This window comes from Hakea prostrata, chromosome 5 (genome assembly GCF_041222555.1).
Source record: "Hakea prostrata isolate BN-2017 chromosome 5, UWA_Hpros_2, whole genome shotgun sequence".
In the NCBI taxonomy this organism is placed as follows: domain Eukaryota; kingdom Viridiplantae; phylum Streptophyta; class Magnoliopsida; order Proteales; family Proteaceae; genus Hakea; species Hakea prostrata.
In genome coordinates, this window is record NC_142604.1 from 19,318,361 (window position 1) to 19,339,778 (window position 21,418).

Consider the following 21,418-nt stretch of genomic DNA (forward strand, 5'->3'; position numbering starts at 1 on the left):
CATCCAATAGTTAAATATGTTTCTTATAACTCTTTATTTGACTCTTATCGTGCTTTTATATCCTCTTTGTCATCTGTTTTTGTTCCTAATAGTTGGTAGGAAGCCTATGCTAATAAAAGATGGAGGGAAACTATGGTAGAGGAAATGCAGGTAATGAAGAAAAATGATACGTGGGAGCTGGTTACACTTCCTTTAGGAAAAATATCCATTGGCTGTAAATGGGTAATGTATGGTTAAACAAAATATGGATGGATTAGTCAACAAGTTGTTGGCTAGACTAGTTGCCAAAGGGTTTACCTAGACCTATGGGATTGATTATCAAGAGACTTTTGCCCCTGTTGCAAAACTGAATACATAATTCTGTTATCTGTGGCTGTGAACAAAGATTGGAACTTGCACCAACTAGATGTAAAGAATGGCTTCTTGTATAAAGAGTTGGAGGAGGAAGTCTGTATGGAGATTCCACATGGTTTTTCTGATGACAATACTGCAAGGAAAGTTTGTCGGTTGAAGAGGTGAATGGGTTAAAAAAATCTCCTAGATGTTGGTTTGGATGCCTCCGGAAGGCGGTGACCTCTATTGGCTACAAGCAAAGAAATGCTGATCCTACACTGTTTGTCAAGAAGCCAAGTACCAATCTTATTCTTCTCATTGTTTACGTAGACGATATTGTCATCATAGGGAATAATGATGAAGAAATACAAAGATTGAAGGACTTTTTTAGCAAAGAGTTTGAGATTAAAGATCTAGGAAAGTTATAGTACTTCTTAGGAATTGAGGTGGCTTGGTCAAAAAGGGTATATACCTATCCCAGAGGAAGTATGTTCTAGATTTATTATTAGAAGTGAGAATGTTGGGGTGTAAAGCAATTGATATTCTTATTGAGGCTGGAGCTAAACTTAAGGAGAATGACGAAGAACTAGTAGACAAAGGAAGATATCAAAGGCTGGAAGGGAAGCTTATTTACTTAAACCACACCAGGCCAGACATTGCTTATGCCTTTGGAATAGTAAGCCAATTCATGCATGATCCATATTTAACTTATATGAAGGCTATTACTAGAATACTGCAATACTTGAAGGGAACTCCTGGAAAAGGAATACTTTCCTCTCTCACTGATAACCTAAGGGTAGAAGCTTACACTAATGCAGGCTAGGCTGGGTCTTCTGACAGGAAGTCAATTTCAGGTTACTATACCATTGTTGGAGGTACTCTGGTTACTTGGAGGAGTAAAAAGCAGGATGTGGTTGCTTTATCCAGTACAGAAGCTGAATACAGAGCTATGGTTCGTGGAATTTGTGAGCTACTATGGTTGAAAGGTCTGCTAGAAGATATGGAATCCAAGTTCCAAACCCTATGATGATGTATTATGACAACAAGGTGACCATTAGTATTGCCAATAATCCTGTGCAACATGATCGAACTAAGCACATTGAAATTGACAGATTTTTTGTCAAAGAAAAGTTGGAACAAGGGCTGATCTGCATGCCTTTTGTGAGGCTTGGAGCAAGGAACAAATTTCGGTTGATATGGGAATTTCGACCTTGCAAAAGGCTGAAATTCCTAAATGTTTTGGTCGAAATTTTGACCGAAACTGGACACTTTTTTTCCAGACACTTAGAACCTCAATTTCAGGCCTTATATGGACTTAAATTGATTTGGATTCTTGCATACTACCTATTTTAAGCATAATAAACACTATATAACTACTAGTTTACTAAAAAAAACCATTGAAAATGTAACATCCAACTTTTCAAGTATATACTACATATGAGAAGAAGCGAGAATGTTACTAATTACAAGTCTACTCTATTTAATGTCTCCCTTTTCCGTTTGCACCCCATACAAATGACAATACAAGTCCCATGATATTTGCCCCATATAGTTGTCGATGTAGTCAACAACTGCAGCTCTGTACGTAGCCTCATCCATATGCCTAAGATTTCCTGACTGTGGGAACTTGTGAATCTCCAAATAAGGAATTGGCTCAACTACATATGAAAAGGCTGGTGGTGGGCCTGGTGGCTGTGGAATAGAGTGGAAGATCTGCTCAACAAATGAAGGAGCACCTTGGCTGTCAGCATAAGGATAAGGTCCATACTGACAACAAGGTCCCATTGGCAGACTTCGATAGGTGATAGTGGGAGGGACACCATAAGGTCCATAGGCTGCTCCATAACCATAAGGCTCCACTAGTGGCTAACCGGCTTAACGCTGAATCTGATAGCCAGGAGGGACACCATATGGTCCATAACCATAAGCTCCATAAATCGACCCAGTAGAACCGATACTCTCCACAGCAGTATCATATGAGGACTTTGCAGGCCTATGGAATTCGGATCCTCTGAAGGTGGAGAGTCACTAGAATCATCAATGCTCATCGATCTTATAGATCCCACCAAGCTCTCGGCATCAGCCGGACGGTAGGACCTATATGATGGCGTGTCCTCTGTGCTATAGCCGTGTTGTCTCCCCTTCCCCTTCCTCGGATATGTAGAGGAAACATTTTGACCTCGAGATGCAGCTCCAGTATGGTCTGAATCTTGTGTCGCGTGGGTGAACTGACTCTCGCTTGTGAATCTTGGTGGTCGTCCTCCCCCTTGACTCTCACATACTGTTGGTGGTGGTGGTGGTGGTCTGTCCCTAGGATCAGCTGAATCCTGCGAGGTCCAACACCCTCCTCATCCCCTCCATTATCATCATCGTCATCGTCATCATCACCACCATCGTTGTCATTGCTGGAAGCCTGAGTCACATCATCCTCTGTGTTGGACCAGACAATCAAATCCTCACTCTGGGTGGATGCACTAGGGTGTGTCACGAAGGGATAGGCGGGCGCTGCATGTGCATTCCCCTCTTGGGCCATGACCCCCATCTCCTTTGCAATCTATTTACTGGGACGACCTCCCTCCTCATCCAACAATGGCTCTCCACTGTCCCTGATCCAGTCAACTACTGGGTTATCATCATCATCCATCTCAAATATGTCGGCCAACTCGATATTCTTACTCTCTTTGTCCATCCCCTATCTAATATGATCCTCCCTTAGTCTCATATTATAGTGTATGTAGACAAGATCCTTTAGACGCTTCACACCTAGTCGATTGCGCCTCTTCGAGTGAATGAGGCTGAAGGTGCTCCAGTTTCCCTCATAACATAGTGGCAGAACATGTCTGGGAGAGCACTTTGCTTGCAATCACACTCAAGTGGGGTGAGTCACATCCAAATTGCAACAAACATAGACTTCAAGTCATTTTAATACTTAAATAACTAAAATTAAAGATAGAATATAATAATTAAATATATAATATATAATTAAATAAATGATGAGCTTACCCCCAGGGGCGGATTCCCATCTTGATACGACCATGGAACGACTGAAGCTCCCAGTGGCATCCCTAAATGCCTTTATTTAATATATAAAGAGAAAAAACAATAACTAGTTACTAAGTTAATGACTTAGTATAAAACTATGAATTGTGAATATCAAATGATTCAAATCACTATCTCTCCTCCATAAGGATGATTGCTTGTTTAGATGGATCCGGTTCCAACTTCTCCACTATAGTTTGGACGGCATCCATCAAATCTTGCTTCATCCCAAGATTGTCCTTGTAATGGTACTTAAGATTTAAATAGTATGTTGTGTAAGAAAAAGTATGTTATAAAAGGGAATAATTAATGCTTAATAGTGTGATAACATAATGAAAATTAAATTGAATACTAGACTTAACAACTCACCAGCCTTATGAGTGGATGCTGCAACATAGATTGTCGTCTAAGTTGGATGATTTCGAGGACTTTCTTGTTGCCGTGTGGGTGGACCTGAGCAATTTGCTGCTTCTTCCTCTCTATTGCAGCAAATATGTGTGGTAGAGTAGGTTTTCTCTGCTGATCTACCATCCTCAACACATGCACCACAGGCTTAAGCATCTTCACCACTATCCTCATATTATGCCGGAAAGTCTTATCGAGTATGGTCAACTATGCTCTCCTTCCTCCCATGGATGAAGAACCCTCCCAGCTAAACCACTACTCTGATGCAAACATGCTCCTAAGGCCAGTCTTCCTACTCTCAAAGCTCTTCAGTGCTATCCAATTAGTAGCAAATCTGGTTATGCGTGGCCTCACTAACTCACCCTGACACTTGTCCCTCATCATCTTTAATGCATATGTGTGGTTATAAATGAAGGTGCAAACTTGTCGGGCTTGCTCTACAGTCTTCTTCACAAGCTTGACCTTTCCGATGTCCTTCAGCATTAAGTCAATGCAGTGAGTAGCATATGGAGTCCAAAAGAGCTTATATTTGTCCATCCATCATGGCATCAATAGTTTAATACAAAGTCATAAAATGTTCATGTAATGTAAATATATGTATTTAAAATAAAAATTAATACTATATCTTTAGATACATGGAGTTCTCTTGTATCTTCAACCCAGCTTTCTTGTAGTCAGAATTTGGACCACATTTTCCACTCCAACCTCCTTCATCACTTGCTTTAATAATTTTAAAATATATTTTTGCATCCTTTTTATCACCGGATGCATCTTACTGACTTGAGGAACACTATCCTCCCATCACAATTCAACATGAAATTGATGATGGACTGTCTAGTGGGACCAGTCCAACCATCAGCCATCACAGTCACTCTATAATGAGCCCACATGGGCTTTAATCTCTTAATGTACTCATTTAAGTCCTCTTTATGCTTAGGCAAATAGACATTATATATCTCATATGGAGTGGGTCCCTGTACACCACTTCTAGCCTTGCCTATCTCCTCAATCATATCTCTACAGTAGGGCCCTTGGGCTGTATGTTCTGGAATACTTTGGTAATAAGCCCATTTGGAGAAAGGCATCCCCATTTTTTCCTTTACACTCCCCTATAAGTGCTTCAACTTTCTCTGCTTATGCTCAGGCCTCGCAAATAGAGCCGGATCATTGCGAAGAATCTCTAGATCTGAATCTGTAGGATGTGATGACGAAGCTCAACCCCTTGTAGGGGCCTGTGGGATAGGAACCTCTTGCCTCACACTCTAACTCCTCCTCATAGGGACTTGGGAGCCGCTTGTGCCTCCCATACCTATTGGCTCTCTAGAGGACCCACAACCCAGAGACCTCTATTGCCTCCTCATGTCATCAACCCTCTGTTGCTCCCTACTCATCATCATCACTCTCCTGATCTGTTTGGCCTCTGGTTCAGGGTCACATCCATACTCTCCTGGCTCATCTAAACCATGATCCTTGGAATCTGGAAGGTCATCTAAGCATGCATCCTCGAACTCCTCCCTTTGTGTTCTCATCTCTTTCCGCTTTTGCTTTCCCCCACTAGTATATGAGACCATTGCCTTCTACGGGCACCTTTTGGCACCCTACTACATCCCTGTTTCCGCCAGCTAGATGCACCTTCAGTTTAGTGGCCCCACCTCCTCCTATTTGTTTTTTTGCAGTATTTACACTCGCTCTTCCTCCTATCAGCTGTCAGTGGCCTCCGTGTTGCCAAACTATATTTGACATTATTGAAAGAGAGTGCCTGATACAAAAATTACATACTAAGTATCTTGAAAAGCTCCACAAAATGCTCCAAAATGACATACATGCTTCTGATAATAACCTCCTATTTTAAATTAAAAATATATATATATATATATATATATATATATATAAAAGTATTTTTTTAATATATAAATAATTTAAAAATATATAAAATACACACTAACTATCTTAAAAAGCTCCATAACATGCTCCAAAAATTGTATACATGCGTCCACTAATATTCTCCTATTTTTAAATTTAAAATAAAAGTTAATTAGTTTTTTTCTTTAATATTTAAATAATTTTTTAATTATTTAAATATATATTAAATACAGTAAAATTACATAATTAACAGAAAAAAAATTGATTCAACATCATCACAGCAAGTTGGTGTCTCAACTCTCACATTCATTAATTTGAAGTTCATACATCTACTATACATATACATTTTTAGCAATATACATAATTTACTAAATATTTTTAATAACAGAAAAATAGAAAAATAGTAGGAAGAATAAAAAATTAATTTTGACACTACAAATTCATAAATCAACACTCTAAAGTAAACATCAACACTCTAAAGTAAACATACTTAAATTTGGAAGCAATCTAAGATGATTTAAGGCATAAACAAAACAAAAATAAAAAAATGAGGAAGTTGGTTACTCACCTTGCAAGATTTGAGAAAATGCACAAATGGAGGAGCAAATCTAGTGTTTGAATGAAATGGAGTTGTAGAAATTAGGTGAAAAGAGGGATGAAAACAAAAGAAATCACAAAAAAATTAAAAATAGGGGTGAAATGTCTGAGGCGATATTGCCCGGTATGCTCGAAAATGGCGATAGGTCGAAAATTGGGTTGAAAATGGACATTTTATAACTTAAGTTTGTGTTGTTTCGGCTCGATATGGTATCGGGTCGAAATATCGTGTCGTATCAATTGAAATTTCAGTCAATGCGACATGATTCAAGACACTTATCGTGCCTATCCTTGTATTTCGTTTTGATTTCAAAATATGCAGGCATTTCGACCGATATTTCGACCATTTTGGTCGAATTTTGTTCTATGATTTGGAGACCAAGTGGCAAATATTTTTACTAAGGGTTTGAAGGAAGGAGATTTCCTTCCTGTTGTAGGCAAGTTGGGCATGACTAACATCTATGCCTCAACTTGACGGGGAGTGGTTGTTGATGTCTTGTAGGAGTTAAATTCTAGGAGTTCTATTTCTAGTTCATGTAATTTTCTATTCTTGTTACCCAAGTAAGGGTATTTACATAATAGTACTGTTTATTATAAATAGAGGGCTTGGGATCGCACTGATCTATTCAAGCCATTCTACCATAATCTTCTTTGTCAACAACTATTGGCTGTGGTGGAGCTCTCTGGCTTTGTGATCACCTGAAACTATTTGCAAACCATGGAACATACCACCTGAACCAGAAGTATCATCTTCCAGTTGCTCCAGCTCTTAATGTAGCAGCTCGTACACTACCGTGCCTCTCGTGCTCCTCAACTAATGATGCTCTATTCCTTGCCATTGCCTGACGTAAATATGTCTACCTTGTCATGTTCACCCCTTCATATGATCTCCCACAGCCCAGGAGACATCAACAAAGTCCATATAACATGTTACCACGTCTCTCAAAGTGCCAGCTAGTTGTTGTTTGTCTACTGGACCCACCTCCCATAAACCTCTGGTGACTATAATTGGATTCTGTATTTCAATTATCGCCATCATTTGGAGTACCATGTAGCCATCCAATTCATCTCTAATAGATTGCCTAGCTGGCCTTTGGCTCTGCTCCTCCTGCCTTTGTGAACTCCCACCTCCATGCCCCTGTGAACTCTCCTCCCCATGCCTCTGCAAACACCCCTCCCCTTGCATCTGTGAATATTGTCTCTCACAGCCTGACATTATCACTGTTGCATACATAATACGCTTTCATTGTCAATGAAAAAATCAATTAGTATACGTTTGGTAACGTTCTTGGTTCTTGTTCTAGAAGACTAGTACTTCTGTAAAACCATTTTTACACCAGGTTTTGGCCATAACCTGAAAACCTCAGTATTCTGCCAGTGTTGTTTCTGGCCTTGAATCCTGGATTTAGGCCAAATCCCTCATATTTGGTTTACGAAGTTGGTACATTACCAATTTACCATAGTAAACCCAAAAGTTCTAAGGCCATGGCCCATATAAGCCAATACACACTCAAAAGTAGACATATTTATTCATTCGTTGTCCAGTTGAACACCCTGTTTTGCTACTGACTTTTCTTGTTCTTCTGAACCACATTGCTAATTTTCAAAATCATTGACGAATCTTTGACCATATGGCCTGCCATATGTGGCATTTCCCTTGTTCTTAAAATGTTCCTTTCTTCAAAAAGTGTCCACTTTCTCAAATCATTATTTAATTTGGCAATTTCAAATGGGACAGAAAATCAACCATGAATCAGGCTGAAGATAACATTTGTGCAAAGTTCGGTGCCATCAAACACTGCCATGTGGAGAAAAAGAAAGAGAGAGGTCGTGGTGGGGGAAGGATTGTGCCTGAAAGCCCTGAACAGTGCCATAAAATCACTTCCATTTTTTTTTTTTTTTGTTTTCTTTGTTTGAGGGGCACCGTGTGCAGTTATGATCAGCTCCACCCACAAGTACAATATTTGGATCTTTTTTTGTTTCCTTTAATATAATAAATATGGTGATGTTTAATAAAGATACTTCTTTTGACTCTGCTGAATCTCTTCTTGTTCACCATTTATCTTATTTAGGTGTAGATTTCTAGCAAAATTTAGTTTTGAAACCTGATACTTCATGTGGAACTGGTTAACCTCAAGAAAACAATTCTCTTATTCTTTACTGCCAATTTCATAATGTATTTTTAACAATTAAAGTCATGTTTGTTGCTTACTGTCACAGTTGTACATTGTAGGCTGTGGGAATAATTGCTGCTTTGGGGGATTCAGTTAATGACTTGAAAGTAGGCACTCCTGCTGCAGTTATGACTTTTGGCAGTTACTCTGAATTCATGATGGTGAGTTTCTGATTCAATTTATTCAGGAGCTTAAGTTCAACACATAGGAGTAGGTGTAGGGTTCTGTTAAGTAGTCATGTTTATGTAACTTGCACCACTATTTAACTGGGGTTGGCGAAGGTTCATTTCATGAACACAAGACAATATCCTAATTATAGGAATAGGAGTGTACCCAGATGAATGCCTGTCATTTTTAAGTCCTTGGAAACAGTCTCTCCACAAAGCAGGGTTAAGGCTACATGCATTATGAGCCTCCCAGACCCCACAGTGGTGGGAGCCATGTGCACCGTTACACCCTACCAACCTGTATTCTGTGTGAATTGTCAGTTTGTAATTGAACTATAATATTTTCTAATGAAGTTATTATACCTTTTGGAGTTCAGTAATTTGTAAATCACAAGTAATGGTCTTTTGGTTATTCTGCACCCTTATTGCAATTACTGTTGCACACCATGTGCATATGTGCAGTAGTTTTCCTTTTCCTGGCCTAGCCTGTCTAGCAGTTGTAATTGTATGTTAATGTGCATTGTTGCAGGTTCACTCAAAACATGTCCTCCCCGTGGAAAGACCTGATCCAGAGGTTATGGCAATGCTTACTTCAGGACTGACAGCATCAATTGCTTTGGAAAAGGTTTATTTGAACTTACCTGTACTTAAATTTCCTCCCCCCCCCCCTCTCTTATGGTGCCACAGCCTTGCGCTGTATTTGCTTGTCTTGTCCTTTATTAAGCTAAGAATTTTGTGCAATGTAGTTTTTGCAGTCCCTCTTTCTTCAGCAATTATACTTCTTTCTGATGTTTGGCTCTTGGAACGTGTAGGCTGCATTGATGGAATCGGGAAAGACAGTCCTTGTTACTGCTGCAGCAGGTGGAACTGGACAGTTTGCAGTCCAGGTCTGATAATAAATGTGAAGATTATGCCTTTTCTTCTTCTTCTTCTCTCCTTTAATTGAATAACAAAATTATAATGGCCGGAGTGAGCAATAAGGAAGGTTAGATATAAATGTGTACTAGTAAAACTTCTTTACAGCCCCACATAAGATTGCTATGTATAGATAGAGCGCAAAAAATGAAACATGGAAGTGTAGAATATGCATTACCACCAATGTAAATATGCATATTATGCCAAAAAACACTAAAAATTTTCATTAAAATGCAACAAACAAATACAAGAGCAAGTACAAGAACAAGTAGAATTCAATATACAAGTAGAAGTGTAGAACTTAGTACTTGGTTAAAAATTACAAGGAATGATGTATTACAATAAACAAATGAATTACAATAAATTAATAAATAAGATACATCATACAAGATATCAAAAGTCCACAATAAAAATATATACAATGAACGAGACTTAGTATAATCTAATAAAAGCTACTGTGTCAGGTTGGGTCTACCCCTTAAGTCATGGAGTTCTCTATCTGCTAGACATAAGTTGGCCATGACATGGTGCCGACAAAGTTTTCTATGTAGTCTGTCACTGCTTTCATATAGGTAGCATCATCAACATTAAGTAGATATCCTACCTTAGGGAATGTGTCATACAAGCATGGTTTGTAACCCAGTCACAAAACCGGAAGCCTATGCTAATCTTGATGGATATGAGTCCACAAAGCACACATGCTACTGGAATTAGTATATGAACCACAATATGCTCCACCATATCCATAGCCATAGCCATAAGCCCCGTATGGTACAATCCCTTGGAATTTTCATAATTTCACCGAAGCTTTAGAGATCTTGGCAAAATTTCGGCAAAATTTTAGTGAAATACTGCAAGTTTCGGTTTCAACTGGCATTTTGATATAAACCCAGAATTTGGGTTCACTTTCAGGACCTTGTACCCTAGTTGCATTAGCTAATTAGGAGGTTTTAGGGTTTTTGCTAGGGCTGGTAGTTGTTCTAGAGTTGCTGATTTGGTAGTTCTAGGATGCTAATAAGGGTTTATTAAGGATTAGGATAGATTTGGGAAGTTGGGCAGAAATAGGTAGGTCTTAGAAAAATTTGGAAAATCAAATTTTTGCAACTTTTCTATGAAGAAGATGAGTTGCAGGAAAATTTAAGATTAGGGTTTAAAAGCTTGAAAGGGCTGAGGGCTTGGAGAATGTAATCCTAGTCTTAGTGAGATTCTAGAAAAGGGATTTGGGAATCTAAAGGGCTTGGGGGAGCAGGGTTTTAAAGGGTTACTGCCACTGCTTGCGCAGAAACAATGGAAGGAAGGGGAAGGCTTGTGGACCCTAGGGAATGACCTAGGATGTAGGGAAAAGCAAGGGGGAGATGTGGGGGCGATTTGCGATTGGGAGGGGAGTGAGTTTAGGCTCTCATCTAAGGGGATGGGATTGTACTTACTTGAAGTAGGCTGCTGTTACAGGAGTTGCAGAAGAGAACTTTAGAGTTACAAAAAACTCACACCAAGCCAGCCACAGGTTTCAAGGGAAACCCACGACCCTTTTCTTAAACTTCAGCTCAATTCTTTAATCAATCAAATTTGAAAAAGACTTACACTAGAGAGGCTATTTATAGCTTGAAACAAAGGACTTAGACTCAAACTGGGTTACCTTGGCTGCTAGGGTACCATCACAACTTAACTTGGACTTTGAAAAAAGTATCTAATTATTTTGCGATCTCAGCCCTTGGATCTGAGTCTCACTTAAGTCACCTAATGCTAATTAGATAACTTAAGATTATAAACAAACTTGACCCAAAAAGGAAATTGCTCTTCCTAATTTAAGTTATCCTTCAAAGTAGGACTTCTTAAAAGGAAACAATGCTTTCCTAATTTTACACAACTCTATGACTCTTTCCAATTGACTTCAAAACACATGACTTGGCTTTCAACACTTCAAAATAAACTAATTTACTGGATTTTGGTCTTCATTATAGCTCGATCTAGGGGTAGGAATTAACCATTCTACCCCTGGATGGATTCGGCCTCCCTGACTCACAGTTGGGCTTGGGCCCTTTCTTTCTTTTTTTTTTTTTTTTTTTGGGGGGGGGGTCCAACCTTGGATACATCACCATTTATTTTAGGTCAGCTCAAAATTTAGTACTGTGGCTATGAGATAAAAGCTAAGATTCCAATTATGTAATAGAGATGATCCACTACGGTATTGAGCAATGGTTTAACATCAGATCCTAAAGAATGTAAGTCCTTTCTTTCTTTGGGAGGAAAGTTTTTTTTCAAACATTCTATATTTTGTGAATATTGATATATACTAATATTAATAAGACTAAGATAGTTACCTTTCAAAAAATTCTAATAACAGGGCGGTGGGTATCTATACTTCATTTTTCTAAAGGTGGGAGAAAAGAAAAAATTGATTATTGATCAAAATTCAAGTTTGAAACTCATGTAGTTAACCTCTTTTGGTTAACCTGAAAATTCAGAACAAATACGCAGCCACTTGTGAACCATCAAGTACTGTCTTATTGTTGCAATGTAATAATAGTAGTTGACTTACTTTATTATGGAAAGTAGATTTGTTAAGATCTTTGGTAAGATCTCTGGTAAGATCTTTGTTAGGATCTTTTATTTTCCCTTGTAATATTCATGTATTGGAATGATTTGATTTGTTTTATTTTTGGAAAGTTAATAATATAAATAAAGTTTCTAATATGTCATTCAGACACAAGTTAGGATTTCTCCAAATCTTGTAGCATGGTATAAGAACCTACTTTGATCCAAAACCGTAAGAATTCCTATTGTAGAGACCCACCACTACCGCTATGTCTCTCTCTTCCCACCACCACTGCAAGGATCTTTCTACTCTTCCGCCACCTTCTGACCTCCCGCCATCCTATTGCCACCGCGATACCATTTAGACCCCATGACAACCCCTCCTTTTTCCTTGTTCTTTCATGTTTTCCCTTTGCAGGCACCTTGCAACTTACCTAGAACCACCAGGAACCTTTCCACCACCCAGGAATACTTGTAGGAGTATTGCTAGACTTAGCCGATATGCTAGGAGGTGTCGATCTCCTTTTGTTTCCCTCCACTAGGCCAACAACACCCCTAAGAGCCATCGCCTCCATCCAGCGAAGCTCCTAAGGGCCTCGATCTCTACCAGCAACATCTTCGTTGACCTTCTACAGCCCTAAAGCTATTGCACAAGGCTTACGAGTGCCTTAAAGAGGTCGAGACAGCTTCCCCTTTCCACTTTTGACCTGAGATTGGCTATATACCTCTCACCTATTATTATGAGTATCCCAGAGCCATTGCCTCCTTATCCCTTATGTTTTGAATTTTTTTTTTCTTCTAAAACCATTCCTTATGCCTTGTTTTTGGTGATGAACACTTTTTTCCTACCAAAAATATTTTTCCTTGGTTTGTCATTTGTTTCTTGTCCTACGATGGCCGATATTGTTACCTCTGCCTCTTCTTGTTCATCGGGTATGGAGGATCCTCCCGTTTTTGTTGTTTCTCGGGGTTGTGATTTTTCTCCCTTTCCGATGACCACTGTTAAGCTTAATGGGACTAATTACCTTCACTTGTCTCATTTTGATTCTCTTGCGGTTGGTGCTTGTGCTCTAATTGGCCATCTTTTGATGGGACGTCTATTAAACCATCCTCACGAGGTAAAGTACAAGATAAGTGGGAGACTGATGAATGCTTGGTTATGGGATTTCTTTTCAACTCCATTGAACCAAGTTTTGGAGAAAGCTATCTTCTTCCCGATGTGGCTACGATATGGAAAGTTGCCAAGGCTTACTCAAAGGTGGGTAATGATGCACAAACTTTGAGATCAGGAGAAAATTCATTAGTTACAACTGAAGGAGCTCACTATGTCTCAGTACTACAACACTTTTTGAGGTTATTATCATACTCTTGACTTCTATGGACATTTTACTCCATCTTGTGCTACGGATGTTGTTGTTTATCATAATTGGGAGGATAAGCTCATAGTGTATAATTTTTTGGCAGGACTTAATATTGAGTATGATCAGATTTATGCACAGATTCTTTCATGAGAACCCTTTCTTTCTCTGGAGTAAGCCTATGCAATGGTTGACACTGATGATAGTCTTAGGACAACTATGGTGCATACACCAACATTTAACAGATTTTGCATTGGCGGCTCATTTTGGCATCAATAAGTCTATCACTGGTGATTCTTGTGCCTCGATGAAGTGAGGGTACTGTGGAAAACAGCTACCTGCAAAAGATAAGCGTTGGAAGTTACATAGTTGTCCGACAAATTTTCGTGGAGGAGGCAGAAATGCAAATAGGGATGAAAATCAAGCATCTACACATGAAGCAAATTTTGACGCCCTGAGTACTCCTGCACCATTTTCCTTTGACGAGCTCCAGCACCTTCGCCAGTTGATGTCTAGACTTGACGCGTCCTTTTCGGCACTGACTTTTTGTGCAAGTGTAGCCCCTGTTGTAATTCCCCCTACTGATCCACAGTCTTCCACATGTATTTTGCAGTTGACACAGTGTCAATTTGACTTTTCCCTCTTAGATAATTGATTCTAGGGCAACAGACCATATGATTGGTTCATCCTTTTTTTGTTTCATACTTATCCTTTTGTTCCCTTAACTCAAGTTGTTTGAATTGCTGATGGTTCTCTTTCTGTTATTTCTGGAAAGGGACCTATTGTTTGTTTGCCTTCTTTAATCTGTTTTGCATGTTCCTAAGTTTTCAGCTAACCTATTTTCCGTTAGTAGCCTTACTTGTAAGTCATGACATGTTTCAGGACTTGGAAATCGGTTGTACAATTGGCATTGGTAGACAGAAAGGGAGACTTTACTTTTTACATGGGTCTTAATTAGCTTTTTCAACGCCTCTAGTCCCACCACTCTTCCTCTTTTTACCTTATTACAGTGGCATCATCATCTTGGCCTCATTCATTTACCTGTTTTTCTAGGTTGTTTCTTGATTTGGTTAAATAATGTAATTTGAATGATTTCTCTTGTGCGGCTTGCATTTTAACTAAGCAAACTAGATATGTTTTTGCCCTGTTTTAGATAGTTGTAGTACTTTTCTTTTCTTTGTCATTCACTCTAATGTGTAGGGTCCTTCTCGAATTGTCTATTTCTGGTCATAGATGGTTTGTCACATTCATTGATTGTTGCACTATGACTACGCGGGTCTATTTACTTCACCTGGAAGGTGATTTTTTTTTTAATGTTTCCAAGATTCCCATAAGATTCTTTGGACACAGTTTGGGGCCACAGTTGAAATCCTTCGTACAAATAGGGGAATTGTGTACTTGGGTGGTGCATTCCCATCTTACCTAGCTGACTAGTTACGTCCATAGTCCACCTCAAAATGGGTTTCCAAATGTAAGAATAGACATCTTTTTAAGGTAGCAGTTTCCATAAGGTATAGGTTATTTGAAAGAGTTTGAAATGGGGTAGGAAAGTCAGTAGACAAGCTTCCTTGATTTAGGGAATCTTGTTTGCTAACAGGGCAACCTACTTTTCCCACTCCACCTCCTTTTAAAGTCCCATTAAATCAGTGGGACTTTGTGGAAAAGTGAGGGATATGATAAATGTGGGACCCAAATTTGCAACTTTTCTACAAAATCCTTTCCTTTCCTTTCCTTTTCAATGCTCCCACACACTCTATGTGGGTCCCATATGTTTATTTTTCCAGCCCTTTTTATTTGGCAAACAAACAAGGCCTAATGTTTACTATTCACGTGCTTCCTCAGTTTTGGGGTGAAGCGGTCCTCATTGCTGCTTATTTGGTTAACTGAATCCCTTCCCGAGTCTTGAACTAGCATTGCCCCTTGAAGTTCATTTAGGGACAGCTACCTTTACTGTACCGCCTAAGGTTTTCCGTTGTATTGCCTTTGCCCGAAAGCTGAAACCAGCATATTTATGGTAAGTTGGATCCATGTGGGTTACAATGCATTTTTTTGGGTTCTTCTGCTACGTGCAAAGGTTATAAGTGTTATCATCTTAATTCTCATCATTTCTTTGTCTCTATGGATATTGTATTCCAAGAACAAGTTCCTTTTTTTCCCCTACACCTCTTTAAGGGGATAGTCTTAGTGAAGAGGTTCCGCCCTTGATTCCTCCTTTAGATATTTCTCTTGAGATTCTGCTGATGATCCTCTTTCAGAAGATGGAGTGACCAAACAGGAACAACTAGTGGATGATGTACAAGGGGAGTAAAGATCTTTGAAGACTTATCAAAGAAAGCAATGAGAACCCCCTTCTGACCTAGTCCTAAAGTATCAATTCCTCTAGGTGAGTCTGTTTCTTACCCTTCTTTTGATCTTACTGTGGACTTAGCAATTGCATTAGGAAGACAATCACATACTTGCAACAAGCATCCTATCTTTAATTATGTTTCATATTAGTCCCTATCCCTAGATATTCAAAGTTTTGTTGCCTCTTTGTCCTCTACTTTTGTTCCTGACATATGACAGGGAGCATTATCTCACTCAAATAGGAAGGAAGCAATAAATGAGGAAATGTGAGCTCTGGAAAGTGGGGTGGGGGGGGAAGGAGATTGGAATTTGTGGCTTTGCCTCTAGGAAAGCAGACTGGTGGGTGCAAATGGGTGTATGTTATCAAGTAGAAGGCAGATGGGACCGTGGAAAGATACAAAGCAAGATTGTGGCCAAGGGCTTCACTCAGACTTATGGGATTGATTACCTAGAGGCATTTGTCCCAGTTGCCAAGATGAACATAGTTCGGGCTGCCCTTTCATGTGCAGTGAATAAGGGGTGGAGCTTACATCAGTGATGTGAAGAATGATTTCTTACATAGGGAATTCTAGGAGGAGATGTATATGGATGTGCCACTTGAGTATTCTACTACTGAGACTAATGGGGAAGTGTGCAAGCTGAAAAGGGCTTTGTATAGGCCAAAGCAGTCTTTTAGGGCTTGGTTTTGGTGGTTTCATGAAGCCATGATTTCCAATGGTTACAAGCAAAGTAATGCAGATTATACCTTGTTCATCAAGAGAGAAAATTCCTATACCACTATACTCCTAGTCTATGTGGATGATATTGTGATCACAAGGAGAAATGAGGAGGAGATTGCAGCTCTGAAGAAATTTTTGGGGACTGAATTTGAAATAAAGGACATGGGGAAGCTTAGGCACTTCTTAGGGCTGGAATTGGCATATTCAGCTAGACGTTTTTCCCTCTCTCAGAGGAAGTACACTTCTTATCTACTAGAAGAAACTGAGATGTTAAGGTGTTAGCTAGCAGAAACTCCTATTGGACCCAACCTACATTTGAAGGCAAAAGAAGGACAACCAGTTGATAAGAAAAGTTATCAAAAGTTAAAGGTAACGTAGTGGCTTGGAGAAGCAAGAAACAAGCCGTGGTTGCAAGGTGCAGTGCCAAAGCTGAACTTGGGCCAATTACTTGAGGTATTTGTGAGACACTATAGCTAAAGGGCTTTTTTAGGAGCTTGGGTCAGATTCGGAGATTCCTATACTGTTGTACTGAGATAATAAATCAGCAATCAACATAGCTCACAATCTAGTACAACATGACAATACCAAGCATGTGGAGATTGACAAACATTCTATCCAAGAGAAGACTGAGGTTGGACTGATTCGTATCTCCTTTGTTACCTCAGATAATCAGCGGGCTGATGTGCTTACAAAGACCTTAAGTTCCAATATGTTAAGTAATATCATTAGCAAGTTGGACATGATAAATATCTATGCTCCAACTTGAGGAGGAGAGTTGTAAGGCGATAATAGTAGTAGATATACTTTATTATGGAGGGTAGATTTTTTAGGATATTCTATTTTCTCTTGTAATATTCCCACACTGAGATTTGATTCGCTCTATTTCTGGAAAGTTATTAGTTTAAATAAAGCTTCTACTGTGTCCTTAAGACACAAGTCGGATCCTCCAAATCTTGCAATTTATTAAATGTTTGTTCGATTACTTTCCTATAAATGCAATGTAGGCATTAGGTTGGGAATAATAGTATCTCCTAACATACGAAAACTAGCTGTCATCCCACTAGTTATAGGAGATGTAAGGATTGATACATAGAATAAATTTTTATTTGATTGGTAATTATATAAAGAAGAAGATATTTTAGCCATTATTGGGCGAACAAAGGATATCTAGATCAGGGGAGAGAATGGGTAATCCCATATGTAATAAGTCGCACTATATGTCAACCCAAATTGCATCTTCCTGTTGCGAGACTATGAAAAGTGGCCTTTGAAACACCAATAGGCATTAAATGAAAGAAAGAGGTTTAAGTGTCTTCATAATATTGCTATTTAGCGGATTTTGTTGCTACGTATTTGACCGAATAGGATCGTCCAGTACCTATATTACCTATCATTAGAATACCCCTAGAGGAGATAGGGCTAAGTGGAGCGGTTTTTCCATGAGATGGGAAATGAAAACTATTAGCCCCACACGAGGTTTGTGAATAAATGATTGTCTAATAATGAGCAAGGAATATCCATCTTTCTGCTAAACAACATCTATTGAACTCATAATTCATTAGATAGTTTTTATGAATGTCACTAAGTATCACAAGTAAATGGTTCCCTGTTGTTCAATCATTTCATAACCAGAATCATTCTTTAATAAATTATCACTATGAGTCAGACTCACGAAGTTTTTGAAAATATCATACATTTTGGAGAACAAAGTAATAACCATGGGGATTACAAGGTACAAGTATGCTCATGTTTGATTTCTGGATTTGAAACATGGCTTAGGATTTTCTCAAAATTTCAAGTATCAAAGACTTTTTGCTGCCAAGTTTCTCAAAAATTGTATTTTATTGAAATGTGTCCACAATTTTTGGAATAATTTGTTAATGCCAATGAAAGAATTAGTCTTGAGGAAGCAAGTAGATACTAATTCGTGAACTACTAAATAAAGATGTGAATTTGATATTTAAGAACATAGTTTCTTGGACGATGAATAGTTTTCTTTACAGGAGCGATTTGTTGCTCCCCTAATCCATATCTTGTCAAACAGAAACTATATGCATACCCATTTCTCCGTTGGGGCTCAAGTTTCTTAGCCAAAACTTGTTTAACTCTCAACTGTGAAATTTATATTGCAACCAAAGTTCAAGTCTTTATTTAATATTTGACTATTCATTTTTTTTGTCTCCATTGGTTTTTCTACTTCCGCATTCTATCTTGTTCTCATTCTGTTGGAAAACTGTCTTATTCTTATTGTTGTATCTTAGCTTGCAAAACTAGCGGGAAATAAGGTGGTTGCAACTTGTGGAGGTAAAGAGAAGGCTGCAGTATTGAAAGAATTGGGAGTTGATCGTGTCATAGACTATAAAGCTGAAGATATAAAAACAGTAAGTCATCAGTTGGGGACAAACCTAGAACTTTATAATTGCAATGCTATATGGCACCAACTAACTTATGTTCATAAGCCTTGTTTAATTATTTATTATTTTTGGGTGCTTTGGATTATGCTGTTACTTGTTTTTTGTATAAGATTTGTTGTAATAACTCAGATTGACAAAACAATCAGAGAGCAAGACTGTATTTTCTCTAATGGTTTCACCTTGTCAGTTCATAGCAGCTGTATATTTAGGCACCTCATCCCACAGAGGTTGGTGTGGGCTTCTAGTTAGTCAATATTTGTCATTATTTTTCTACTGATTGCAGAAGCGAACGCTACACTATGGCCTTTCTGTAGTGATAAGTGCACAAGGGTTACTTAGGGCTTCCCTTGAAAGCGACACGCTGCGTCGGCGCCCATATGCAATGATAAATAGGCAAAGATTCCCACACTATGACAAGTACAGGTAAAGAACCTAGTCCGAAAACGTAGGATAGATTGGCAGCTTAAATATAGGATCTTAACAGGTAAGAAGAGGAGCATTTAATTACCTTCAAAAGTTGATACTGTAGAAGCCAAATAGATTTCTTCCCAACTAGAAGGTCTATTAGATTGTTGTGCAAGGATTGTAAGGTGATTCCAGGGAAAGCTTAACTACACAACATAGGCTAGTGGTCTTGGATATGTGCCTAACTCCATAAATTAATAAAAGGTGTAAGGTTAACCATCTTAGGATAATATGGTGAACTTAAAAAGAGATTGCTTGAAATCCTTTACTAATGAGGTAGTCAAACAAGAAAAGGGGAATGAGATGGTTACGTGAATTAAGAAGGTGGCTAAAGATGTCATAGGTGAATCAAAAGTAGAGCTCCATTCCTAAAGAGAGACTTGGTGGGGAGATGGTGAGGTTCAAGCAGCCATTAAGAATAACAAAGCTAGTTTTTAAGACATGGCGAAGGATTAAGGATGTGGAGGATCTATTTCTAAAATAGTCAAAATAAAAGATAGGAAGAGAGATTTAGACCATGTTGGATGCATTAAAAGTGAAGATGGTAAGTAGTAGTATGTGATGAGGCATTAAGAAGAGATGGAAAATCTATTTCTTTAGTCTACTAAATGAGCATACTTTAGGTATCTGTGTTTCAAACAATTACTCCACTCACCAGGGCACCAATTTTCGAATATATATACGAAGAATTCTGATTTCTGAAGTCAAAGAAGATCTAAGGAGGATGAAAGTAGGCAAAGCACAAGGTCCCGATGAAATCCCAATAGAAGTATGGAAGAGCTTAGGAACTTATAAGCTAGCTTGGCTGACCAAGTTGTTTAATAAAATTTTGAGCACAAGAAAAATGTCAGATGAATGGAAAAGAAGCATTGTGGTTCTAGTTTGCAAAAAGAAAAGGAGGCATTCAACATCGTAATAACTATAAAGGCATCAAACTGATTAGTCATACCATGAATTATGTGAGAGAGGAATTGAAACCCATTTGAGACAAGTAACCACAATTATGCAGAGCCAATTTGCTTTTATGCTTTGAAGATCTACAATGGAAGCTATTTACCATATTAGGAGTCATATGGAAAGAGTCTAGGACAATATCTTCATATGGTCTTTAATGACCTAGAAAAAGCTTATGATAGTCCCTGGAGCATTAATTTGGCAAGTGCTGGAGGAATAAAATGTTGCAAGTAAATATGTGGACATAGTTAAGGATATATGTAACGGTTTAGTGACCAGTGCAAGAACGGTGGGAGGATAAGGTAGTGAATTCCCATTATAGTTGCGCTACATCAAGGATTAGCTTTAAGCCCATATTTATTTGCAGTTATAGTGGATGAATTAACCAAAGACATTTAAGATGAGCTTCCTTAGTGTATGCTTTTTGCTGATGATATCGTGTTGATAGATGAGACAAAAATAGGGATTATTACCAAGTTAGAATCATGGTGGGAGATCTCGCTCTCGAGCGAGATCTCGCCACCCAGGAATACCGAGATCTCGACCGAGATGGCGAGATCTCGGTCGAGATATGCCAGCAAATTGGCGGTAGTCTCGGTAGCCCATCTCGGTGAGTTTTAGGGCTCTGGTTGGGCTGAAACTTGGTACTTAGCCTATTTAAGGCCTTTTGAACACATTGGTGGCCTTAGATTTGTGAGAAAATAACCCTGACTATGTCTCCTACGTCGACCCTATGTGTAAAACCGAAATTCTGTGTAATGCAAAGTTAGAGTCTTAGAGAATAGACAACATGTAATGTAATTATGTAAAGATATCAAATAATTCAAGACTTCAAGTTAATGAGTTATCATTTATCAACTATCAAGTATCAAATACAAATATATAATAACATTACACATCAAGTATTCAAGAATCAAGTCAACAAGTGATCAAAGTTCAAACTTCAAACTATCAAAGATTCAAAGTAATAAATTGTTAAACACTTAAATGTCTTCAAAATTTTACAACCATAACTCCATAAGAATTAAGAAGATTACAACTACAACTTACAACTTACAAGTTACAAGACTAAGAGTATCACTCAACATTCCGCATCAATTGATTCCGAACGGTGGCCACATATGACTCCCAAGT

At 38.5% G+C, this 21,418-nt stretch overlaps 1 protein-coding gene across 1 annotated transcript in view; it reads left to right on the top strand.

Moving 5' to 3' along the window:
* The window catches only part of NQR (ARP protein (REF)), a 135,721-nt gene that overhangs the window by 78,525 nt on the left and 35,778 nt on the right, over nucleotides 1–21,418 (top strand). Inside the window, exons 10-13 of the mRNA XM_089157237.1 lie at nucleotides 8,471–8,572; nucleotides 9,108–9,203; nucleotides 9,391–9,465; nucleotides 18,713–18,832. Of these exons, the coding sequence (XP_089013363.1) occupies nucleotides 8,471–8,572; nucleotides 9,108–9,203; nucleotides 9,391–9,465; nucleotides 18,713–18,832 (393 nt within the window). The remainder of the gene's footprint in view (nucleotides 1–8,470; nucleotides 8,573–9,107; nucleotides 9,204–9,390; nucleotides 9,466–18,712; nucleotides 18,833–21,418) is intronic.